The sequence below is a fragment of the Mus musculus genome, chromosome 10, assembly GCF_000001635.26.
Source record: "Mus musculus strain C57BL/6J chromosome 10, GRCm38.p6 C57BL/6J".
NCBI classification, from domain to species: Eukaryota; Metazoa; Chordata; class Mammalia; order Rodentia; family Muridae; genus Mus; species Mus musculus.
Genome location: NC_000076.6, coordinates 88,090,361 through 88,117,327, shown reverse-complemented (window position 1 = coordinate 88,117,327; position 26,967 = coordinate 88,090,361). Strand labels below are relative to the sequence as shown.

The 26,967-nt window shown below is 38.6% G+C and overlaps 2 protein-coding genes across 8 annotated transcripts in view; one reads left to right on the top strand and one right to left on the bottom strand.

The window, feature by feature from the left end:
* Parpbp (PARP1 binding protein) overlaps positions 1-25,930 on the top strand; it is a 55,572-nt gene extending 29,642 nt beyond the window's left edge. For 4 of the 7 annotated variants that reach the window (XM_006514268.4, XM_006514269.4, XM_006514267.4 and 1 more), the window contains 5 exons: positions 2,627-2,807; positions 5,554-5,732; positions 6,948-7,029; positions 23,598-23,733; positions 24,142-25,284. In XM_006514268.4, the coding sequence (XP_006514331.1) occupies positions 2,627-2,807; positions 5,554-5,732; positions 6,948-7,029; positions 23,598-23,733; positions 24,142-24,473 (910 nt within the window). In that variant the 3' untranslated portion in view covers positions 24,474-25,284. Of the gene's footprint in view, positions 1-2,626; positions 2,808-5,553; positions 5,733-6,947; positions 7,030-23,597; positions 23,734-24,141 lie in introns of all 7 variants that reach the window. The other 3 variants (NM_029249.2, XM_030245343.1, XR_003948816.1) reach the window with 3 other exon arrangements.
* Pmch (pro-melanin-concentrating hormone) lies at positions 24,954-26,256 on the bottom strand. The gene is made up of 3 exons (NM_029971.2): positions 25,943-26,256; positions 25,442-25,640; positions 24,954-25,188 (listed from the first exon to the last, which is right to left on the bottom strand). Exons 1-3 carry the CDS (start codon positions 26,189-26,191, stop codon positions 25,139-25,141), a joined length of 498 nt encoding a protein of 165 aa, NP_084247.1. The 5' UTR covers positions 26,192-26,256; the 3' UTR covers positions 24,954-25,138.
* Positions 26,257-26,967: the final 711 nt, after the last annotated feature.

Below are 26,967 nucleotides of genomic sequence, written 5' to 3'. Positions count from 1 at the left end.
CTATAGTTCATCCAATTTGTCTGTTCTTTTAAAAGAAAAATAAGTTTAAGTTTAAAGTAATAGCCGAAAAGAATGTTCTTATTTAAGTAAAGTGATTCCTAGAAGCAGCCTAGACTTCTGGTTACAGAAGTAGGACAGACAAAATACCAGAAATTACCCTTTATTAATAAAAAATTAATAATGCTGGATAACATTTTTAAATGCTTCTTAATGCTTTGCATGAATAGTAAATAAAATATAGGCCAAGAATCAGGTGAAGAAAAGTCAGAGAGACAAGTCAAAAATGGAGCAAGTCACATAGTGGACCTGGAGAACTGGAGATTGTATTCTGTGTGTGTGTGTGTGTGTGTGTGTGTGTGTGTGTGTGTCTGTGAAGGTGTGGACATGTGAATGGGGTGCCAGAGATCAACCTGTCTAGGAACTGTTCACCTTGGATTCAGAGGCCTGGTCTCACTGGCATCTGGGTCTCGCCTGTAGACTGTGGTAGCTGCATAGTCCCAGGGACCTAGCTCTGTGATTCCTCTAGCACTCCATTATACTGGGTCTTTTATGTGTATGCTGTGGATCAAATTCAGGGATTCAAGCCTGTGTGATAAGCATTTTACCCACTGAAACAGTTTCTCCAGCCCAGAAAAGCATTCTCTTTGGATAGCCACTAATAATACTATGGCACAGTATTGAGACAGTTCAAATTGCAGGTCTGATAGGAACACATAATCGCCCTGCAGGGGTGATTCTTCAGTGTAAAGAATGAAGACTGTCTAATCCGATAAAAGGGTTCCTATAAAATCCTAGTTATTATAAATTGTCTTAGCATTCAATTTAAGATTCAGGTGAGAGCTCCCGTGTCTTTGCAGCCCAGTATTTGATGGGCAGTTCAAATCAGTGTGGCAAGAAAAATAAATGAGGTAAAATAATTAAAAGGAATAAAACTATTTGGTAGTCATATGATTATATTAGTACAAAATTCAAAGAGTCTAAAAAAACATTAATATAAGCAGTAGAATTTATTGCTCTGTTTATAATGAATAAATTCAAAGCAATCTGATTTCTCTATTGCCTCTGTAGGAAAAAGCTTTAAAAAAAAAAAAAAAACTTTCCCAAATTAGAAAGTAAAATAACTAAATATAAGAAGAGTCATAGTAGCTTCCTACGTCCTGAGTACTATATCTAACGTGGAACTCTCTGTCCGCGCCCCCACCTTTCTGCTCTCTCCGCACTTTACCCACTGAAAGCAATACTAAAACATTTGCCTCCAGGAATTGGCTGTTTATCCTGCTCATTTACCAGTCACTAGCTCTTTCCCAGGGACAAGTCGGAGATCTTTGAAGATTTTCCTCTAGTCTTACCATGCTCATTCATATGTCTACTCAAGGTATATATTCCTTCCTCAGAGCTGATTTTTGCATGAAATGCTTCCCACATTGTTTAGCGTAAAAGTTACTGCGGCACCAATGCAGTTACATAGCACCGTTCTTGGGGAAAGCGATTCAGGAAGCTAGCATCAGGAGTTGGTGTTTCAAACAAAACTGTGTAAGATTCTTATGCTTGGAAACAGTCAGAGACTGAGCTAGTGAGCTGCCATTAGACTTTTAGTTCTCTGTGGTTGTCTCGTAAATTTTCCTTTCCTCTTGGCCCAAATATTTACCTGATCAATCTTACTTCACATGCTTGCTAGAATACCTAAGATGTCTAATCTAGTTTTAAGGTATTGAGGATGAAAACATCAGTTGCTAGGTTTTCCTTTATGCTACTACAAAAGAGAAGCTTAGCAGCCCCAGGCACAGAGAGGCAGCACTGTGACTCCATGTCAAATCAGCCTGCTGTCTCATTGGACACAGTCTTTCTAATGATACCTCATGACTTCAGTGGACACCCCACTTGTACTGTTGGACACCTCTATTTTTCTCTCTAGAACAGATCAAGACCCATCCTCCTGTGCATTTCTCACACTGGACCTGTGCTAGTCCTGTAGAGCAGGGGCTGCAGCCGAAATTCAGGCATAGAAAGAAACATTGATTGCAGGTTCTGAAAGACACTAGTCTACTGGCCATAGCTGGTTTAGGTTTTCGTTTGTTTTGGATCAATATTGACTTGCTTAATTTCCTCTTCTATATCTAGTAGTCCTTCATGTATGGTGGCATAGTATTTCTTTTGGGTTAGCTTTCTTCTTTCCTCCTCTTTTCCTGGAGCATCATGTTATCTAGGACAAGTTATTTCATCTTTATGAGACTCAATAGAAGCTTGTTGAGTTGGTTTTAAGATTAATTAACATTCTAGGCTGTTCTAAGTGACTTTTTGTTGTCTTAGTATTGTGTACATACTTTAAGTATTTCAGGTATATAGAAATTCATCTGGACTGTTATTATATTTTATCATAGTTAACATATTTTTTTCAGCTTTATATCAAGGGAGATGTAATGTATGACATTTTGGGTTTTAGAAAAACTTTTTATTTCTCGTGGTTTTTATTTTTTCCTTAAGTGCTTTGCTGTTTGATCTATAAGATCAAAGTTATTTTATGTTTTTGAAAGGTGTAGATTAGCACTGAGAAGTAAGTTTGAAGCTTATAAGCATACTATCACTTACAAAACTATTACAAGCAAACTCTTACTTCTATTTCCAGCCTTGCAGGGAGTCGGATATTATCAGCGATAAAGATGCAGCTGATCAAAGGCCACAGCAGTGGGGAGCCTTTTTATAAAGCAGTAGAGGAAGTTGTTCAGGATTTGAATTTGAGGATTAAAAATATTATTAATTCTCAAGAAGGTGTAGCTGTCAGCGCCAACAACATCAGTCCTGTCCCGGTAAAGGATTTATTTTTTTATTGTCCTATATAAAACATAATCTCTTCTGTTCATTACAGAAGTTGTTTGCTGTTGCTACTTAAGTCAGAAGATGTATTTTCTGTTTTAATTTTCTCAATAGGATTATGTTCAACTTAGGTTAAATCATAACATCTTTAGTGAAAATGTATTTGTTAAAAAGGCATTGGATAATTTCTTATATCTCTTAATACTTAAGGTGCTTAGGGCTACTTATCAATAATTATTCCTATAATACCATTCTTTTTCTGTTTACTTAGATTCAAAATAATAATCTGGTTTTTGGCCAGTACTCTTCTCTCTGCAAGACAGCAACAGTCCCATTAGACCAGGTTTTGTAGTCAGAAGTTTAGTTTTCATTTGTAGAGCTATATAATTTTTTATTACTAACTACATTTCCAGTTGATTACAATTCACTCTTACTTATACTTGAGAATCTTATACAATGTGTACTTCTTCCTTGACTTTCTTACATCAATGGTCAATTTTAATGGATTATTGCTACAGAAGTGAGCTACCATAACTTTAAATACAGAACAGAACCTTAGAGTATATATTATAGTTGATCTACTTTTTTTTTTCTTTCTTTCTTTGTTTTTATTTGAGGCTGTCTTACTGTGTAGCCCAGGTTGGTTTGGAACTCACTATGTAGCCCAGGTCAGCCTCAAACTCTTAGCATAGTCTTCTGATGCTGGAATTACACATATAAGTGGTTGTGCCTGACTATATTGTAGTGTTTATTTGGTTAACAGAGGCCCTTTCATTAGATATTACCATGGAAGGCAGTACAGGAAGGAAGACTTGCTTTTCCTATTTATTAATTCTTTCACCCACAGGCTTTGGTGATCATTTTTTTTTTCTATTTTCCTGCAAAAATGTGGCTTCTTAGATTTACTTCAAAGGCATCATGGGGAAGATTCTGGGATTCTCCCCTATTTATTTCATGTGCATGCCAACATTTTGAGTGACTGTGTTGGCACAAAGCCCAAGGGAGCTCTCACTGCAAGTGTCAGCCAGGAGCCCTGCCATCTCAGCTCGCTCAGTGCCAGCCTCCATCCATAGGCATCAGGATCCTGACACAAGCCACTTGTTGTTAGTTTGTTTCCCACTAAATCACAAATCTTGAAAATGCAATCAGATGACACTCAGTGAAGGTGCTGTTAGCAATGTGGCACGTGCTGACACTTATGGGCAAACTATGTGGTAAGTACCAGATTATGGTAGGCTCCTGGCTTTACTTGAGTAGTGCTGTACAGTACAGTTCATCTGGTGACCTGAGCTGCCAAATAGAGACAAGAGGGCAAACCACTGGATGCACGCTGAGGGGATGGCACAGGCGCCACCTGAAGATTATCCCTGATATTTAGGCACTGTGTCCCTCACTCACCCCAGAGGGCAGGGCACCATCATTGTTCCTCTTTTGCTGGTGACTACATCATGAATATAGACAAGTTAAGCATCTCCCCAGAGTCCTGCAGTGGGCATAATTAGTTAGCAGGATATTTCAACCCTAACAAAAATGCCTGCGTTTATGTTCACGTGCACCTGTATGTAATTTTGCATTGCCAGATTACCCATCACATTCATTTATTCTCTGGTTACTAGGTACTCAGCTCTTCTTTTTAAATCTGTCTTATCTCTAGTGCCCTTTAGTTCAGGCTATTTCATTTCAAAACTAAGTTATTGTATTCTTCTAATCTGCTCCAGCCGTGTGTGTCTATATTTGACAAATTTTACTGTAAAATATTTTACACATTGCTATTGATTTTTCTAAAGTTTAAATAAGATTATTGTACTTGCTTAATAAAGCAAGACATTTTACTTTTGTAGCTGGCCGACTCATGACATCAGTGCATGACATGCAGGGTTTCTTCAGAGTCCTTTACTAGAACTCCTTCTCACCTAGGGACCTAGACTTCTCCTCCTCCCTCACCTCTGAGCTCCCTCCTCCCTCTCTGTGACTCCTCTCCGAGGCTGTCCTTCACTCCATACACCAATGACCATTGTCTTACGGGTGCTTCCACCACAGTTATGTGCACACTGGAAATATTACAGCACTGTAATGAAACTGTGATGGCCTATTTATCTTACCAAGGGGCTGTGATTTCTTTGAAGGTATGGTTTTTACCTTTGAAGCTTTAGTTTCTTAAAATAAGGCTTAGAACATAGAATAATCATAATTTTTCATTTAATTAGATCTTTTGGTTTTGCCTTCTTGAGACTGGGTCTCATTATAAGCCAGGCTGATCTTCAACTTAAGTAACTGAAGCTGGTCTTGAACTCATGCTCTGCCTCCGCCTGCCTCCCCAGCGTGGGGCATAGGCACACACCACCACTTCTGGCTCTTGAGGCGGTCTTAAGCACATGTGAGTTTGTTTTGGAATGCCAGAACCCCAGCCCCTTTTGTATAAGAGAAAAAGTACACAGAGATCAAGAGGTAAAGTCATGGGGTAGAGGCCTAACTCGGTAGTAATTAGATTTTTCTATCTTAAAGTCTAATGGCACTCACATCAGAAACAAATGTCTTTCATTGATGATATTCTTTTATGTCTAAAAATCATAGTGTGGCTTAAAGGAGAAATGTCTACATATCTTATATCCACTTTTTATAGCTGATTTTCTGTGATTTTAGCAATAAAATAAGAGTGCCATTCGAAATAGAAATATGTGGCTGATTCACTTAGCTGGTGCGATTATTATGTATACTTTAAAATTAATTTTGTTTTAGCCAAAATCTTTTGCTATAAACCATGATACTGCCTACTGTGGCAGAGATGCTGTGAAAATTTTGCTGGTCCTTTTGGATGAAGATGCAGCCAGTGCTCCTACCAGAAATAAAGCAGAGCTTTTATACAATGACGAAAGTACAGTTCCTCATAGTGGACCATCTGTTCTCACACTCTTTAGGTATGTAATACGGGAGTTATGTGTGAAAGCACTAACTTGACTTGTTTTTATTTTAAATAAAAAGTACCTGTTGATTATCAAAGGAACTTACACTTGGTAGGAAAAAGCAAACAAAAGCTAAAGGAAGACCGGGCATGTCACTGTAGCCAAGTTATAGTTACAATGTAACATTAAAGAGTGTTTCAAGTATATTGCTGTAAAAATTACTTATTTGTTTTGGTATATGTCAAGAGCTTTGTTAAATCACAGCCCTTAAAGCAATTCTTTGTAGTAGCATTCCCAATGTCTAGTGAAGAATTGAGACTCAAGAGTAATTGTAAAATATGCCAAAGAGAGCTCAGTTAGCAAGTAGCAATGAGTTCTTCTCCCAAACTTGAACATTTTTTATTGACCACTATTCTATGTAATAACAGAATGAGGCATACACACCATATTTATAGCAGGGTCAGTATTTGTTGGCTTCCTTGCTCAGTAAATGTTGGTGTTATATGAACACCGTGACACGGCCGTGGCATCGCTCCAGCAGCCATAATAAGTACCATAGGCAGATACAGACTGCCGTTAACCAGAGGCCTGGTGTGACGGTAGCAGCAGAGGTGGCGTCCTTAGAGGACGCCAGCTTGTTTGGCTTTGCTTTACTCGCATGAGCTGTTTTACCGGGTTTTCTCTCTTGCCTCTTTCTTACCAGGCGTTTATCCTAGCCAGTTGAGTGGTTACCCTTGGAGATCCTTTAACTGCAATTGTCTCCTCAATTCATTCATGTACAGTCACGTTTAATGGTTAAATACAGTCACATGGCAGTTTTTTTCTCTTGTAAATATTACTATGAGAGAGAACACGAGTTTGAAAGCTTCTCTGGTTATGGTGTCATAGCTGCTACCAAAAGGTATCTTGGACTGGGTAACTTACAAATAACAAATTCCTTTCTCATAGTTCCGTAGGCTAGAAACTCAAGATCACAGTGTCAGCAGGCTGATTGTCGTTAGCAGGTAGAGGCCCGTTCCTCGTGAATTGCACCTGCCCATGCATGGGGTAGAAAATTCGAAAGGACAGCAGAGAGTGAGGCTCTCAAGTGCTCCCACTAATCCAAATCACTGCCCTCAGCCCTTTTAAAGGCCTTCCCTCTTCCTGGTGTCTCAGTGGTGGTTAAATGTACAGTTTGAAAAGACACACATCCAAGCCCTATTAATATGTTTCTTTGTTTTCCCCCTATAGGTCTCCCACACAAGAGAAAAACACATCAGTTAAACCTCTCAGAGAGCGAATCCATAAGTCACTGCAAACAGAGAAAAATAAGGTATAGGAAAGTTCCATTATAAAATGATAGATATTGTTTTATTTTGAAAGAAATGAATATATAAAACTGGTCTGGATTTTGTAATTATGAAACTCACATAACACAACAAGGAGTAAATTAAAAATTAGCATTGACAGGTTGTATAGAAGAACATTGCTTTTATATAATCTTAACCTATCTGTGGCATGTTAATTTACTGAAACTAAAAAGAAAGTAAGCAGTAGCTGTTGTAACAATTACATCAGTGTGTATGGATAAGTGAAAAGAAAAACAAAGAAGCTGTGTCCGTAGGTGTCTGTCTAGCATTTTTAACAGAATGGAGACTTTTTAAAAATTATATTCAACACAATATATATTTTTATACCAATCATAAAAATGGTGGACATATTATTAAATGAACATAAATAGATAGTCTTTTTGTTTCTTTCTTTGTTTGTTTTGTTTTTAGTAGAGCTTTAAAATCTTGGTTCTTACTGTGGTGCAAACCCAAAATGAGAACAATTTTTGGACATTAGAGTTCATTGTAATAAGGCTGTATTTCAATGTCCCTCACATCACCAAAAGATTTCACCTCCATAGTAGCTAAGCTAAGAATTGACAGTTCTGCTGTTCCAAGGAATGAATTGTAGGCACAATTATTTGGATAGAGATTTCCTGCTATGGTCAAAACTATTTGACTTGAGTTATTGTCATAATTCTCAGTCTGCAGGGAACAGGTTACAGTCATTTAAGAAATGGTGTGTGTATTAAGATGGTCTGTCTAAAGAACTCATTCATCAACTGTTTCAATGAACAATGGTTCTGCTTGGAGGGTGGCACAGACGTTAGGTGAGGGTAATATTCTGGCTTGTTGGCTGTGATGATTTTGAAAAGCATTCATCTCAGAAAAGGAGTAGCTTATAAGGTCCTCTTCTTCAAAATTGATACAATAATTATAAACATTAAGCAAAACATTCAGTCTCACTCTTTGTTCTCTTACAAGCCACCTCACAAATTGCTACAATTCTTTTGGCTGTATAAATAATTTTGAAATATATAAGCTGTTCTGAAAACCATAGTTTAGTGTAAAAACATCTGATAAACAATTTTACTAATAGAGAGGCTGAGATAGGAGAAACATGATTTCAAGACCATTATGTGGTACACAGCAGGACCCTGTCATGTACAAACAAGCAGAAAGTGTATTTGGATTGTACAATATTGGACCTATTTCTCCAATTACCAAATTCGAGAGATCGCTGGATGATAGCCAACAAATTTCTAATTCCTCATATTTTTAAATTTCAATTGATTAGGACATGTTGATAATATTAATTTTCATATTAAGAGATATTAAGGAAAAGTGATTGTTATTTCCTGTTGTTTTTGTTTTAGAGGTGAAATTATGTTTGTGTGGGTTTGTTGAAAGATTACTTTATAGCTTCTTCTGGGGTGTAGTTTCACTCTTTGTGTTGGTGTTTTCCATCTATTATCCTTTGTAGGGCTGGATTTGTAGAAAGATATTGTGTAAATTTGGTTTTGTCATGGAATATCTTGTTTTATCTGTCTATGGTAATTGAGAATTTTGCTGGGTATAGTAGCCTGGGCTGGCATTTGTGTTCTCTTAGGGTCTTTATGACATCTGCTCAGGATCTTCTGGCTTTCAAAGTCTGGTGTAATTCTGATAGATCTGCTTTTATATGTTACTTGACCTTTTTCCCTTACTACTTTTAAAATTCTTTCTTTGTTTATTGCATTTGGTGTTTTGATTTTTATGTGACAGGGGTAATTTCTTTTCTGGTTGAGTCTATTTGGAGTTCTGCAGGCTTCTGGTATGTTCATGGACATCTCTTCCTTTAGGTTAGGGAAGTTTTCTTTTATAATTTTGTTGAAGATATTTACTGGCCCTTTAAGTTGGGAATCTTTTTTTTTTTTATAGATTTATGTATTTATTATATGTAAGTACACTGTAGCTGTCTTCAGACACTCCAGGAGAGGGAGTCAGATCTCATTACGGATGGTTGTGAGCCACCATGTGGTTGCTGGGATTTGAACTCGAGACCTTTGGAAGAGCAGTCGGTGCTCTTACCCACTGAGCCATCTCACCAGCCCTAAGTTGGGAATCTTCTTTCTCTTCTATACCTATTATCCTTAGATTTGGTCTTCTCATCGTGTCCTGGATTTCCTGGATGTTTTGGGTTAGGAGCTTTTTGTATTTTGCATTTTCTTTGACTGTTATGTCAATGTTTTCTATAGTATCTTCTGCACCTGAGATTCTCTCTTCTATCTCTTGAAATCTATTGGTGATGCATCTATGACTCCTGATCTCTTTCCTAGGTTTTCTAAGTCCAGAGTTGTCTCCCTTTGTGATTTCTTTATTGTTTCTAGTTCCATTTTTAGATCCTGGATGGTTTTGTTCCTTTCCTTTGCCTGTTTGATTGTGTTTTCCTCTAATTCTTTAAGGGATTTTTGTGTTTTCTCTTTAACGGCTTCTAGCTGTTTACTTGTGTTCTCCTGTATTTCTTTAAGGGAGTTATTTATGTTCTTAAAGTCTTCTATCATCATCATGCAAAGTGATTTTAGATCTGTATCTTGCTTTTCCCATGTGATGGTGTATCTAGGACTTGCTATGGTGGGAGAATTGGGTTTTGATGATGCCAAGTAACCTTGGCTTTTGTTGCTTAAGTTCTTATGCTTGCCTTCCGCCATCTCTAGTACTATCTGCCCTGGCTATCTGACTGGATCCTGTCCTTCCTGTGATCCTGGTTGTGTAAGAACTCTTGAGAGTCAAGGTGTCTCTGTGATCCTCTGATTCTGAGGTCCTGTGATCCTGAGATCCTGGGTGTGTCAGAGCTCCTGGGAGTCAAGCTACCTCTGGGACCCTGACATCCTGGTGTAACCAAGCTCTTGTGATCCTGTAAACCTGGGCTTGTTAGAGTGCTTGGGAGTGGAGCTTCCTCTGGTTGTTGTGGGACTGGCTGTGGAGTTTATGCCCAAGGTCTGCTCAGGGCACTGGCCCATACCCAGAATGGAGACTTGATGTGTTGTGATCACTGTAATATCTGAGATAGTCAGCTGTAAACAGAGAAGGCCTTTGGATGACATTCTAAATCATTTATAACCTTAAAATTACCTATAATATAAATTTTAATTATGTAATATATAATATTTTATATTATATTATATATATATATTATATATATATATATATCTTTATGTATAGATTCAGATGAGAGAGTCTACATTGTTCCTTAGTGGTTGTCATCTGTTTTCATTTAACTTGAAGTAAGTTTCTGATTTTTCCCTTAGAACATTTGTATCTGTAGTTTGATAATGTGTTTATTCAAGCATTTAAATTTTTTTGGTTTTATGTTTTAACAGAATTTATTCATTAGTTGCTATATATTGGGCATATAGTATATGTTATATGTTAGTAATTATGAATTTGTTAAAAGTTTTTATAAAAAATTATAATTACACTGACATTATTAAATAATTTTTTCATAATGCTGTAACAGAATGATAACTCTTTGTATTTTTTATATTCGTTAAATTTATTTTATATTGTTTGTATATACATATATATGTGTACACACACACACACACACACAATTTCTCATTTCTAATTCTTCTAAACATTCCCACAAAACCTCTCCTTATTCCACTTAAAATTCATGACCTCTTTCTTGTTAATTGTTATGTTCTTTTGTGTTATGTTATTAATCATGTTATGATACACACACACACACACACACACACACACACACACACTATTCCAGCCTGTTTAATGTGTAGAATGCTACTTGCTTGTATTTACTTTCATGGCTGACCATTTGGTGTTGATGTCCTTTTCCCTGGGAAATACTCTCATCCTGACTTTCAGCATTCCTGCATTGCTTGTAGTTCTCTTCCTAGTGTAGAGGCCTCTTGAGATTGTCCTCCTACCTCCCTTACTGCCCTCAAGTGTGTTAGCACGTGCAGGTCATGTTGGTAAGACCTTTTGAATGTAGCCTCTACATTCTTAAGACATAACAATCTTAAGACACACAATCTTAAGACACAATCTCAGCAAATTCCCTATCCCCCACTTTAAATATTCTTTCTGCCCTGTCTTCTACATTGACCGCAGAGCCTTAGGTGCTGGAGTTGTGTTGTAGATTTATCTCCTCTCCATTTTGATTGGTTATAGTTTTCTATAGTGGCCTCCATCTGTCACAAAGAGAAGTTTCCTTGGCAAGTGACGAGAACTGCACCCACTTGTGGGTGTAAGGACAAAAATTTAGAATGTAGTTTGGTTTTGTGCATTTTCAGAAATTCTCAAGAGTCAGCTAATTACTATAAAATGAAGTCAAGTGCATGTGTGTTAGAGAAATAGAAAAGATCAGCTAATTTAGTGTCATTTACATAGGTAGAAACACATTTTAGACGGATGCTGTCTACTATTACAGCGACTTTGCAGTATCTTATGTCCGTTGGCAAAAGCCTGAAATTAAACTGACATTGCTTTGTCAGCCTCGTCTACACAGCTCTGAAACTAAAAGACAGTAAAGCATTACTATTCTCAGTTATGTGTTATAGTAAATAACCTTTGCAAAAGCAAACTGTGAAGTCCTTCAATTTAGCCAGACATATAACTGAAGCAGAGCCAGGTAGAGTGCTTGTTGGAAAGAACAAGAAATATTGTCGCCATTAACTCCTGGAGTGATGACGAAACAGTGTTCTAACATTTAGTGCTATATTTCTGTTACTTTTGCTCTTGTGGTATAAAGTTGTGGTGAGGTTTTTGTATGTTTTCATTTTCTTTGTTATGGGAATTAGATGTGGTCTACATTTGAACTCCTTCAGGCATTTTAAAGAAGGAAATATTAGAGAATTTATACCTAGGTCTTCAACTTTCATTTCACACTCGTCTATTAGGAAACTTGCATCTGATAGTCCAGTAAATTCCCCTGTGAAGGAAACTGGAAGGCCCTCATTAAACCTCTGGTTTGATACAGACAGACCTTTGGAGACTATTTCTTCCATTTCTTTACCATTACTTCCAAACTAATTTAAATAATTTACTAAATTGTCCTTATATTTCTTATTAGAAGGGTTTTAAGGGCCCATTTAACCTTCTTAACTCCTGTGTATTGTGTGGTTCAGCACTTCCATCCTGATTTACTGGCCCCTTGCATATCTGCCTCAACTGAAAGGGCATAGATATATTTTTCTCTACGGTGTCTTTCATGTTTTTTAGCATCTCAATGAATCTGTGTTGTATAGATAGTTATCTACTTAATAATGCAAATGACCCAATCCAGAAGATATGGGATCCTTAAGGCAAGGAGCAGGAGGAAGTACAGGGAAATGTAGATGTCAGACGATTACCTCTCTGTAATTGTTGCCTCCATAAACACTCTTTGTCTTGGGGTGTTAGAAAATTCTTTCTTAGATAACCAAGTTTACTCTGGGAATTTGAAAACTTGAAAGCATATCCAAGTTAAATAGGTGCACCGAGACTGATTCTCAGAATCTCCTCCCTCCTGCTTTCTAACATGAATTGCAAAGTAATTAAGACTAAGAGAAATGGCTGAGGAGATGGTGGCTCAGTAGGTAAAGTGTTCATCGTGCAGGCATAGAGACCCAGGTTCAGATTCCCAGCAACCAAGAAATAGCTGCCATGGTGGCTTGCTCCTGTGACCTTAGCTCTGGAAGAGGAGGCAGGCAGTAGTAGGGTAGTGCAGTGGATCCTGCTGCTCATTGACTATCCAGCCAAGCCGAATTGGCCATCTCCAGTGTCAGTGAGAGACCCTGTCTCAGAAATTAAGGTGGTGGAGTGACTGAGGAAAAACACCTTTGACTTCCACGCATGCCAGGTCAGGTGAGCGCAGCTCATGTAAACACACACACACACACACACACACACACACACACACACACACACACACACACACCAAAAGAAATCACTGAGAACAAACAGCAGAAAGTATTGTGATAAGTTGCAGTGTACTTCAACATAACCCACAACAGAGCCAAAAGCTGCAGAGGCAAGAAGCTTAGCGTGATTTAGCAACTTAATCTAGCCCTGGTCATCAGATAGAGATGCAGTCCTAATCTAGCTCTGGTCATCAGATAGAGATGCAGTCCTAATCTAGCCCTGGTCATCAGATAGAGATGCAGTCCTAATCTAGCCCTGGTCATCAGATAGAGATGCAGTCCTAATCTAGCCCTGGTCATCAGATAGAGATGCAGTCCAATCTAGCCCTGGTCATCAGATAGAGATGCAGTCCTAATCTAGCCCTGGTCATCAGATAGAGAGAATACAGGACTGATCTAACCGTACATGCCAGATAACAGAGATAGAGAACTATTGAGTACACAGGATTGCTCTTTGGATTCTCAAACTGGGAAGTCAAGTAAATGTGTTTCTCCTTTCTTCTTCTTTTTCAAAGAAGTGGTAGGCATAGCAACTGCATAGTGATGTGTGAAAGTGGACTATGAGATGCACGTACTGAGAGAAGTGAAGGCTCTCGGGCTCCTACTAAATCTCATCCAAGTGGTCCTCTTATTAGAATGAATTATAGCCCCTGACTAGACAAGGTAGACCTTCTGATGATATTTAGTAATAAACTCAAGAAGGGGACCAGAAACTTCCTTAGACTGTTGCCTCTGGTGACTCCTGCATCTCCCCCCAACCATTCCTTCTGCAACAGAAAAATGAGAGCCAGAAAATACATGACCCTGGTGAGAAATAAGATGCTTTCAAATAAGAAGTGAATAGAATTAAGTAATCAGCCACAGGCTGGTGATTCCTGGTCCAGCTAGGGTATAGGAGGTGGTGGCTGAGCTCCACTTCTCTTACAGTAGCATGATTAGAAAAGGCAGATACGGTTGGGAAAATACTGTTTAAAGGCACGGTAAAGCTATGAAACAGAAGAGTTTAAACTAAGAACCCAGAAAGAATAAGTCCTTCTTAGACTGTTGTTCTCGGTGTGTCAGTGATTGTCTTCTGGTACTATCTTCCAGTTTGGGATATACACTGAAGATTGCCATTTGGCCACATAAAGAGCTCCTAACCAAGGAAGGAAGGGGCAAGTGACTGCAGCTTTGTGTGTTTGGAGAGGGTGACCACCATTTGAAAACTGATTATCTAATATGCAGCAGTATTTTCTTTTTCTACCAAGAGCACTTAGAAATTCTGTCCTGGTTAACCCTTATTAACTCTGGAAGTTATTTTATAGATCACATTAATAGCAAGTAGTAGCAGGATAAGGTTTTATATTTAGGTTCTAGAGTTGGAAGTTTGGTTTATTGCCAAAGAGTAAATGAATGGCTCATAAGAATATGTAAAATTATAAAGTTATTGCTTAGGTTACTTTTGTATTTACCTGTCTAGCAGAATTTTCTTTGATAGCAAAAAACATTATTTTATATATGTACAAATTCTTCGGTATCTAATAAAAGACAGAAAAGTCTATTCTTTTGAAAAGGTGGTAATATAAGAATGAAAAGCTACATTTGGAATAACTTATTTAAGATGCATAGTTAACAGGTATTGTGAGGATAGTTTCCCTTTTCAAACTTGTTAATTGTCCAGTGGTAGCTCAAGACTGGATACACTTACCTCTGTCTGTGCTTTCACAGAACTTTAACTAGCGTCAGGCTTTCCTACGAGAAGTAGTACTTTCCTTTAACTGGGAATCTCCTAATAATTTAAATTTAAAAAGAGTGGCAATGGACTTTCCCAGTGTGTGGCAAATCTGAAGTTCATTAGAATTTCACTGTGGATAGCAGTCTTCCCAAAGGAGAGAAATTTTGGAAAAGATAGCTGCCAATCCTTTTCTCTCATGTTACTTAAACATAAAATGATTTTAACAGCTATGTACAAATCAGGACATTATTCCGAGTTGTTTGGTACTTCAAAAGCACTTTCAAGAGGGAATTGTTTTGTTTATTTGTCATTCCAACTAAAATACACAGAGAGATTTGGAAGATTTGCAACAGGAAGTAATTTTATTTCTATGTGGCCACTAATCTTATGCAGAGAAATTCTGCTTTTATGAACAAAGGAAAAGCATTCCCTTTCAAGTTATAAATGCAAGCCAGTGGAGCTTGCACTCTCTCATAACTGAATAAGGTTAATAGATGAAGAAGTTGATTATAAAGTTTTTGTTTTAAGCTACATTCTATTATCCTTTCAGAATAATTGGCCTGGACCTGAGAAATCTGATCCAGCAAAACTTATATTATAGGGACACCTACTTCATCTGTGTTATAATAGCTATCCAGTGTCTGCATTGATCTCCTGAGTGAACATGCACCTCTCTCTCTCTCTCTCTCTCTCTCTCTCTCTCTCTCTCTCTCTCTCACTGTCTGTCTGTCTGTTTTTGAGACAGGGTCACGTTGTGGCTCTCATTGTCCTAGAACTTGCTTTGTAGACCAGGCTGTCCTTGAACCCACAGAGATTTGCCTGCCTCTGCCTTCTCAGTGCTGGGATCAAAGATGTACAGCAGCTCAGGAATGTTTACATTCTTTTTTTTTTTTTTCCATTTTTTATTAGGTATTTAACTCATTTACATTTCCAATGCTATACCAAAAGTCCCCCATATCCACCCACCCCCACTCCCCTGCCCACCCACTCCCCCTTTTTGGCCCTGGTATTCCCCTGTACTGGGGCATATAAAGTTTGCAAGTCCAATGGGCCTCTCTTTCCAGTGATGGCCGACTAGGCCATCTTTTGATATATATGCAGCTAGAGTCAAGAGCTCCGGGGTACTGGTTAGCTCATAATGTTGTTCCACCTATAGGGTTGCAGATCCCTTTAGCTCCTTGGCTACTTTCTCTAGCTCCTCCATTGGGAGCCCTATGATCCATCCATTAGCTGACTGTGAGCATCCACTTCTGTGTTTGCTGGGCCCCGGCATAGTCTCACAGGAGACAGCTACATCTGCGTCCTTTCAATAAAATCTTGCTAGTGTATGCAATGGTGTCAGCGTTTGGATGCTGATTATGGGGTGGATCCCTGGCTATGGCAGTCTCTACATGGTCCATCCTTTCATCTCAGCTCCAAACTCCGTCTCTGTAACTCCTTCCATGGGTGTTTTGTTCCCAAATCTAAGGAGGGGCATAGTGTCCACACTTCAGTCTTCATTCTCCTTGAGTTTCATGTGTTTAGCAAATTATATCTTATATCTTGGGTATCCTAGGTTTGGGGCTAATATCCACTTATCAGTGAATACATATTGTGTGAGTTTCTTTGTGAATGTGTTACCTCACTCAGGATGATGCCCTCCAGGTCCATCCATTTGGCTAGGAATTTCATAAATTCATTCTTTTTAATAGCTGAGTAGTACTCCATTGTGTAGATGTACCACATTTTCTGTATCCATTCCTCTGTTGAGGGGCATCTAGGTTCTTTCCAGCTTCTGGCTATTATAAATAAGGCTGCTATGAACATAGTGGAGCATGTGTCCTTCTTACCTGTTGGGGCATCTTCTGGATATATGCCCAGGAGAGGTATTGCTGGATCCTCCGGTAGTACTATGTCCAGTTTTCTGAGGAACCGCCAGACTGATTTCCAGAGTGGTTGTACAAGCCTGCACTCCCACCAACAATGGAGGAGTGTTCCTCTTTCTCCACATCCTCGCCAGCATCTGCTGTCACCTGAATTTTTGATCTTAGCCATTCTGACTGGTGTGAGGTGGAATCTCAGGGTTGTTTTGATTTGCATTTCCCTGATGATTAAGGATGTTGAACATTTTTTCAAGTGCTTCTCTGCCATTCGGTATTCCTCAGGTGAGAATTCTTTGTTCAGTTCTGAGCCCCATTTTTTAATGGGGTTATTTGATTTTCTGAAGTCCACCTTCTTGAGTTCTTTATATATGTTGGATATTAGTCCCCTATCTGATTTAGGATAGGTAAAGATCCTTTCCCAATCTGTTGGTGGTCTTTTTGTCTTATTGACGGTGTCTTTTGCCTTGCAGAAACTTTGGAGTTTCATTAGGTCCCATTTGTCGATTCTCGATCTTACAGCACAAGCCATTGCTGTTCTGTTCAGGAATTTTTCCCCTGTGCCCATATCTTCAAGGCTTTTCCCCACTTTCTCCTCTATAAGTTTCAGTGTCTCTGGTTTTATGTGAAGTTCCTTGATCCACTTAGATTTGACCTTAGTACAAGGAGATAAGTATGGATCGATTCGCATTCTTCTACACGATAACAACCAGTTGTGCCAGCACCAATTGTTGAAAATGCTGTCTTTCTTCCACTGGATGGTTTTAGCTCCCTTGTCGAAGATCAAGTGACCATAGGTGTGTGGGTTCATTTCTGGATCTTCAATTCTATTCCATTGGTCTACTTGTCTGTCTCTATACCAGTACCATGCAGTTTTTATCACAATTGCTCTGTAGTAAAGCTTTAGGTCTGGCATGGTGATTCCGCCAGAAGTTCTTTTATCCTTGAGAAGACTTTTTGCTATCCTAGGTTTTTTGTTATTCCAGACAAATTTGCAAATTGCTCCTTCCAATTCGTTGAAGAATTGAGTTGGAATTTTGATGGGGATTGCATTGAATCTGTAGATTGCTTTTGGCAAGATAGCCATTTTTACAATGTTGATCCTGCCAATCCATGAGCATGGGAGATCTTTCCATCTTCTGAGATCTTCTTTAATTTCTTTCTTCAGAGATTTGAAGTTTTTATCATACAGATCTTTCACCTCCTTAGTTAGAGTCACGCCAAGATATTTTATATTATTTGTGACTATTGAGAAGGGTGTTGTTTCCCTAATTTCTTTCTCAGCCTGTTTATTCTTTGTATAGAGAAAGGCCATTGACTTGTTTGAGTTTATTTTATATCCAGCTACTTCACCGAAGCTGTTTATCAGGTTTAGGAGTTCTCTGGTAGAATTTTTAGGGTCACTTATATATACTATCATATCATCTGCAAAAAGTGATATTTTGACTTCCTCTTTTCCAATTTGTATCCCCTTGATCTCCTTTTGTTGTCGAATTGCTCTGGCTAATACTTCAAGTACTATGTTGAAAAGGTAGGGAGAAAGTGGGCAGCCTTGTCTAGTCCCTGATTTTAGTGGGATTGCTTCCAGCTTCTCTCCATTTACTTTGATGTTGGCTACTGGTTTGCTGTAGATTGCTTTTATCATGTTTAGGTATGGGCCTTGAATTCCTGAACTTTCCAAAACTTTTATCATGAATGGGTGTTGGATCTTGTCAAATGCTTTTTCTGCATCTAACGAGATGATCATGTGGTTTTTGTCTTTGAGTTTGTTTATATAATGGATTACATTGATGGATTTTCGTATATTAAACCATCCCTGCATCCCTGGAATAAAACCTACTTGGTCAGGATGGATGATTGCTTTAATGTGTTCTTGGATTCGGTTAGCGAGAATTTTATTGAGGATTTTTGCATCGATATTCATAAGAGAAATTGGTCTGAAGTTCTCTATCTTTGTTGGATCTTTCTGTGGTTTAGGTATCAGAGTAATAGTGGCTTCATAAAATGAGTTGGGTAGAGTACCTTCTACTTCTATTTTGTGAAATAGTTTGTGCAGAATTGGAATTAGATCTTCTTTGAAGGTCTGATAGAACTCTGCACTAAACCCATCTGGTCCTGGGCTTTTTTTGGTTGGGAGACTATTAATAACTGCTTCTATTTCTTTAGGTGATATGGGACTGTTTAGATGGTCAACTTGATCCTGATTCAACTTTGGTACCTGGTATCTGTCCAGAAATTTGTCCATTTCGTCCAGGTTTTCCAGTTTTGTTGAGTATAGCCTTTTGTAGAAGGATCTGATGGTGTTTTGGATTTCTTCAGGATCTGTTGTTATGTCTCCCTTTTCATTTCTGATTTTGTTAATTAGGATTTTGTCCCTGTGCCCTTTAGTGAGTCTAGCTAAGGGTTTATCTATCTTGTTGATTTTCTCAAAGAACCAACTCCTCGTTTGGTTAATTCTTTGAATAGTTCTTCTTGTTTCCACTTGGTTGATTTCACCCCTGAGTTTGATTATTTCCTGCCGTCTACTCCTCTTGGGTGAATTTGCTTCCTTTTTTTCTAGGGCTTTTAGATGTGTTGTCAAGCTGCTAGTATGTGCTGTCTCCTGTTTCTTCTTGGAGGCACTCAGCGCTATGAGTTTCCCTCTTAGAAATGCTTTCATTGTGTCCCATAGGTTTGGGTACGTTGTGGCTTCATTTTCATTAAACTCTAAAAAGTCTTTAATTTCTTTCTTTATCCCTTCCTTGACCAAGGTATCATTGAGAAGAGTGTTATTCAGTTTCCACGTGAATGTTGGCTTTCCATTATTTATGTTGTTATTGAAGATCAGTCTTAGGCCATGGTGGTCTGATAGGATACATGGGACAATTTCAATATTTTTGTATCTATTGAGGCCTGTTTTGTGACCAATTATATGGTCAATTTTGGAGAAGGACCCGTGAGGTGCTGAGAAGAAGGTATATCCTTTTGTTTTAGGATAAAATGTTCTGTAGATATCTGTCAGGTCCATTTGTTTCATAACTTCTGTTAGTTTCACTGTGTCCCTGTTTAGTTTCTGTTTCCACGATCTGTCCTTTGAAGAAAGTGGTGTGTTGAAGTCTCCCACTATTATTGTGTGAGGTGCAATGTATGCTTTGAGCTTTACTAAAGTGTCTCTAATGAATGTGGCTGCCCTTGCATTTGGTGCGTAGATATTCAGAATTGAGAGTTCCTCTTGGAGGATTTTACCTTTGATGAGTATGAAGTGTCCCTCCTTGTCTTTTTTGATAACTTTGGGTTGGAAGTCGATTTTATCCGATATTAAAATGGCTACTCCAGCTTGTTTCTTCAGTCCATTTGCTTGGAAAATTGTTTTCCAGCCTTTCACTCTGAGGTAGTGTCTGTCTTTTTCCCTGAGATGGGTTTCCTGTAAGCAGAAGAATGTTGGGTCCTGTTTGTGTAGCCAGTCTGTTAGTCTATGTCTTTTTATTGGGGAATTGAGTCCATTGATATTAAGAGATATTAAGGAAAAGTAATTGTTGCTCCCTTTTATTTTTGTTGTTAGAGTTGGCATTCTGTTCTTGTGGCTGTCTTCTTTTTGGTTTGTTGAATGATTACTTTCTTGGTTGTTCTAGGGCGTGATTTCCGTCCTTGTATTGCTTCTTTTCTGTTATTATCCTTTGAAGGGCTGGATTCGTGGAAAGATATTGTGTGAACTTGGTTTTGTCGTGGAATACTTTGGTTTCTCCATCTATGGTAATTGAGAGTTTGGCCGGGTATAGTAGCCTGGGCTGGCATTTGTGTTCTCTTAGTGTCTGTATAACATCTGTCCAGGCTCTTCTGGCTTTCATAGTCTCTGGTGAAAAGTCTGGTGTAATTCTGATAGGCCTTCCTTTATATGTTACTTGACCTTTCTCCCTTACTGCTTTTAATATTCTATCTTTATTTAGTGCATTTGTTGTTCTGATTATTATGTGTCGGGAGGAATTTCTTTTCTGGTCCAGTCTATTTGGAGTTCTGTATGCTTCTTGTATGATCATGGGCATCTCTTTTTTTATGTTTGGGAAGTTTTCTTCTATTATTTTGTTGAAGATATTAGCTGGCCCTTTAAGTTGAAAATCTTCATTCTCATCAATTCCTATTATCCGTAGGTTTGGTCTTCTCATTGTGTCCTGGATTACCTGGATGTTTTGAGTTAGGATCCTTTTGCATTTTGTATTTTCTTTGACTGTTGTGTCGATGTTCTCTATGGAATCTTCTGCACCTGAGATTCTCTCTTCCATTTCTTGTATTCTGTTGCTGATGCTCGCATCTATGGTTCCAGATCTCTTTCCTAGGGTTTCTATCTCCAGCGTTGCCTCGCTTTGGGTTTTCTTTATTGTGTCTACTTCCCCTTTTAGTTCTAGTATGGTTTTGTTCATTTCCATCACCTGTTTGGCTGTGTTTTCCTGCTTTTCTTTAAGAGCCTGTAACTCTTTAGCAGTGCTCTCCTGTAAATCTTTAAGTGACTTATGAAAGTCCTTCTTGATGTCCTCTATCATCATCATGAGAAATGTTTTTAAATCTGGGTCTAGATTTTCGGTTGTGTTGGGGTGCCCAGGACTAGGTGGGGTGGGAGTGCTGCGTTCTGATGATGGTGAGTGGTCTTGATTTCTGTTAGTAGGATTCTTACGTTTGCCTTTCGCCATCTGGTAATCTCTGAAGCTAGCTGTTTTAGTTGTCACTGTTAAGAGCTTGTTCTTCAGGTGACTCTGTTAGCCTCTATGAGCAGACCTGGAGGGTAGCACTCTCCTTAGTTTCAGTGGGCAGAGTATTCTCTGCAGGCAAGCTCTCTTCTTGCAAGGCAGGTACCCAGATATCTGGTGTTCGAACCAGACTCCTGGCAGAAGTTGTGTTCCACTCACTAGAGGTCTTATGATCACGTGTGGAATCCTGTGTGGGCCCTTGCGGGTGTCAGGCGACTCAGCTGGCAAGGTAGCCGGGGCTCGAGTGGAGTGGAAGGGGTTTGTGCCCCAGATCAAGCCCGGGTAGCCTGCTTCCCTATGTACCGCAGTCTCAAGTTCCACGCGATTGGATTGGGGTAGGCGCTGTGTTCCACTCACCAGAGGTCTTAGAGTCCCGTGGGGAGTCCCGTGTGGACTCTTGCGGGTGTTGGGCAAGACTCTGCTGGCAAGGTAGCCCGGGGCTCGAGTCTGGAGTCGAGCGGAAGGGACTTGTGCCCCAGATCAGGCCCGGGTAGCCTGCTTCCCTATGTACCGCAGTCTCAAGTTCCACGCGATTGGATTGGGGTAGGCGCTGTGTTCCACTCACCAGAGGTCTTAGAGTCCCGTGGGGAGTCCCGTGTGGACCCTTGCGGGTGTTGGGCAAGACTCTGCTGGCAAGGTAGCCCGGGGCTCGAGTCTGGAGTCGAGCGGAAGGGACTTGTGCCCCAGATCAGGCCCGGGTAGCCTGCTTCCCTATGTACCGCAGTCTCAAGTTCCGCGCGATTGGATTGGGGCAGGCACTGTGATCCACTCACCAGAGGTCTTAGGGTCCCGTGGGGAGTCCCGTGTGGACCCTTGCGGGTGTTGGGCAAGACTCCGTTTACATTCTTTTTTACTTCTATAATCTAACAATTCCATGGGGTGACTATTATTACACTTACGTGTGGACATGTTAGAGCTTAATGGTTTATTCAAGATTGTCTAAGTAATAAGGGTCTAGCATGGCACTGTGGATAAAGGTGCTTGGTTTTTTTTTTTTAATTTTTAAAAGTTTTCTTTTTATATTTTGATATGTATTTTATGGCTAATCATTTTTTTCTCACCTATATCTGTCCTCATTACTATAAGAACCCACTGCATTGTAATTGTGTTTTTCTGAATTTTATACTTTTTTGCAACTTTTCACATCTTTGTGACTAAAAACCTCCAATAATTTTTCATAGAAAAATATGGAACATAATTTTTTAAAACATTACAAATCTTTTAAGTCCCCATAGTTTTAACTTTTTAAAAATTATTATTATTATTATTATTATTTACTATTATGAGAATATCTTTGATTGCATTTTAACCAATAAATACTCATTAATATTCAGCATAATTGAAGTGTTAAAAGGATAGGAGGTAGCATCTGATTGTTTGGAGAAATCGCCCATAATAACGAACGGTTATAAACAATGGGAAGTCATGCCATTGATGACGTTCACATTATGTGTGTAGATTGCATTGTTCTGAAATCTTTTCCTACTTCTGTAAAAGCTCTATGGTCTTGTGTTTGCAGAATGCATTTTAAAGCTGCTTGTCTTCCTGTCTTACTTTGTAAGTTAACTTTCCCTTCTCCCTATCCCCGTGGCCCTGCCTTCCAGTGTCTCAGAATATAATCCAGGCCTCCAACATTGATCCACCTACTTTATCCTCTGAGCAGTAGGACTACAGTGGTGTGTCCACACCCTGCTTAGAACTAGCTCTCTCTGTGTGATTTTCTTCTGTTTATGAGAACATTGGACTTATCTCTGAGGTTAAATGCAAGTGTATATTTTAATATTTTGACCATTAAAACTGTCCATTGCATCTTTCTAGAATGATAAAGACTCTGGTTTTCTCAAATACATGCTTTAACCAAGAAGACGTGGCTTCCTGTTGTTTATGTTCTTGCTAAGCATTTGCCATTTCTATTTCTTTTAACTTTTCAGCCCTAATTTTTGTCTTAGTATTTTTCCTTCCACCAATATCTTTAATCACATGTCCCATCTTTCAAAGCTTTGTGCTTCTTATAAGATATAGAACTACCATCCTCTTTAATGATTGTATGTGTATATATTATTACTTCACTTATCATAACACTCCAAGAAGCTCAAAGGAATGCGTTATGAAATCCCTAAGGAGTAAAAAAAATTAGAAGTGTTATAAAAATATAAACTATATGGATAAAGCTAGTATTGCTAAATGAACTAAGAGGCTGGTCATAGTAACAAGTGAGTTTGAAAATTGAAACAAAGTATGATTAAAAGTTCCAAGTGAGTGATGGGACTCGTAAGGACAGTCGTTATATTATGTGTCAATCACTAGGGAATGTGTATAGAACTAAATAGAAAATAAGACAGAATATAATTGCATATTTTCTTCTTTTTTTGTTAGCAGATGTGGCAGACATTAATTAGATCACAGTTTGCTTGTACTTATAAAGATGACTGCATAATGAGCAAGAATAAATGGCATGTTAACTCATCATCAAAGCCCTTGTCTGCTCTTCACTTGGAAGATGATGTTTCTGGTAATTGACCTTGTTTGAACAATTATTCAACCAGTTGGTTTTACCTTAGTAAAAACTAGATTATTTCTACAACATACTAAGAAATGTAGAGATGTGTTCTTTAAGGCTTGGATTGTTTAAGAAATTGTATCTAAGTACAGATTTATGAAAGGGAGTATGAGTTAACTTAATCTAACTAAGTAGATTTAAAAAATACTTCATAATTTAGTCTGTTGTGATTTACATAGATATTTATTGCTTAGGCTGAGAGGTGGCATAGGAAAGTGAACGCTAGTGTGATAACAGCTACTTCCATTATAGATAGTATGTTCTTAAATGTGCTAGCCATTTTTAATGACTACTTCATATGTCTCGTGATTTATAATACTAAATATCATCACCCTCCCCACTTGTCCTCCTTCATGGCAGAGGGAGCACAGTCATCTGTTGGAAAAGCAAGAATTGAAGCAAGTTCTGAAAATGCCCACGTGGGCAGATGGAAGGGTGACAAACTACCAAGAAAATCTACACAAAGGCAGATATCGAAGAGGAAACAGCTGGACTTAGACAGTGAGAATCTTCACTGTGACCGTGGAAATGAACTGTACCAACATAAGAACATTAAGATCCCTAAAGTGCCCAGTGGCTCACACAGTAAAGCTGGTGGCAAACTTGCCCAAGGAACAAAAGGCAATAGGTGTCCTGCCAGGGGCAAGTTGATTCCTGGCCAGACCAAGTTGACGCAGTTTTTTATGCTATGATTTTGCCGACTATGTACTTTAGATTTCAGTAAGACCATTCACCAAAGCCCTGAACTAACTTTTTAAATCTTAAGATATGTTGTGGTTTTTTTTTTGTTTGTTTTTTTTAGTGAACGCTTTCACCTTTGTTTCTCAATATTCGTGTGATACGAACAGTTCACATGTAGCATTGTTTAGTGACTTGTGTGAGTTTTATACCCAGACCTGGGTGGAATGAAGGATAAAGACATTTATTTAGCCCAGCTTCCAACAAATCAAAGAGGGTGCCCAGAAGGTCCTCACCCACACTTCAGTGCCCTGTATCCCTGGGAGGACAACGACTCCGTAAAGCGTAAGGAGGGGCGAAGAGCTCTGGTTCTTGAGGTCCAGTGGGTTATTACATCGTTTCCCAAGATGTCCCATGTGATGCTTTATTATTTTCATAAATGTATGTGAGGCTCACATATTAACCACTGTTCAAAAATACCAGTAAGGCAGAATTATGCAGAACTTTTGTGAGGTTTAATGCACACGTCAAGCATATCGCTTACATTATTACATATCTTAACCAGGTCCTTTTAAAACAGACATTTACATAATGCACAAGTTATAGCAACATCAAGGGCTTTTCTCCCCGCTTGCAATGAATTGTTTTCTTCTGTAAGGATGTTGCGGACCAGCAGGTATCAGACTTGCCAACATGGTCGGTAGACTCTTCCCAGCATACACCTGAGCACTGAAAGAGAACAAACAATGACTATAAATACCATGCAGAATTGAGAAAAACTGTGGACTTACAACGAATCCAGAATAAATCAAACTCTATTACTGATTTTGAAAAATCCCCATTTTTTGACACGGGTCGCCTACTATTTGGTAGAACTGAATTATGGGTCTTGATTTTGTTATGGTCAGATCCAACTCATTTAAGCTCAGAGCTCTTTTATAAAATTAATATATAGGAATTGAATGTTTAGAAAGCTACTCACTGTCAAAATCTCTCCTTCCTATGGGAAATTTAGCTGAGTTTTCTTCATCCCCAATTTCTCTCTTTTCCTGTGTGGACTCAGCATTCTGAACTCCATTCTCAGCTGGGAAGGCTACGGATCCTTTCAGAGCGAGGTAAGGTTTTACAGCCAGACTCAGTGGCAGCCCGTGAGTTACAAGATTCTGTTTGGAGCCTGTGTTCTGTGAAGAGAAGTTCGGTTTGTATCCCAGCTGTCTTCTTTAAAGAAGAACTAAAATACAGTTGTACAACATTCTTGCTGATCAATTCTAAGAAGCTCTACACTGCGTTCACCTCCCAACATGTGAGATACAAGATACAAAGATTTTGGATAAGATGGAGAAATACCTGGTTTATATGAAATTTTCCTAGTTATCTTAATGCACACGATGACTGTTTGCATGTATGCCTATTTATAAAATTAAAATACAAAGTTTACTTCTGGGTGGTTTATACTTATAAAAGGCAGACTATATATACTTACCTTTGAATTCTTATTGTCATCATCGTTCATGAAACCGCTCTCGTCGTTTTTGTATTGTTCCAGAGAAGGGGCGACAACGGATCTTTCTGCAGTATCTTCCTTCTGAAAGGCTTTCCCCATTCGAAATGTATTAAATACTATGTCATCTTCCAAATTCCTTATGGACTTGGAAGCTGAAAGTAAAATACCTTGAGAAAACAAAGAAAAAGCCAGCATTAACATGTAGGAAGAGAGAGTCATCTTTGCCATCCTTAGTTTGATGCTTGCATAAAGCCAAACAAGAGTGCATTGGATGAAAACTTTCACACTCTGCCAGTGGCTAAATGATCCCCACCTTTATATACTTTCTGTCTGAATAGAAAGCACTTGAAGGCCTTATCTTTTCAGTTTAGAAATGACTCACCCCGTAGAGCCTTTGTAAAGCTGCGAATGCTTGCATTGTTTTGGATTTAGTGGCCTGTTGTTTATTTCGTGTGTAAATTTTCTCAGAATCTGATTAAGGTCTTTGAGAGAAGGCTTTCTGTGAGTAGATTATAGGCTCTTCAAAGTGGGATGTTATTAAGGAAGACCACAGGATACCAGGCTCGCCTGCTATTACAGTTTCCTTCTGCGTATTTTCTGATTAAGATATTAAAACATGTTATTTAATTCATGGATAATAAGATAAAAGTTTTATGCCCTTTTAATCCTTATTAAATAGAAGTTATCTCTAGAAAAGAGCTTCCTTTATAAATACTTGATATGGTCTTTTGTGATTAAAGTACATATACTTGTCCGTATAAACAACAACAGCAAAACCTGTTCACACTTCTTCATCTAAAACTTATCTGTCTGCTGTTTTTATCTGAGTTCCTCCTAATGCATTTAGTAAATAATTGATAAAAAGTCTGTGAGAAGAATATTCATGGTCTCCATAAGGAGTAGTTTTAGAAGTTTTAGGTTTTTTGCTTCATTTCTATTTATTGAGACAGGGTCTTGCTATGTAGCCCTGGCTGGCCTTAAATTTATGGCAATCCTCCTACCTC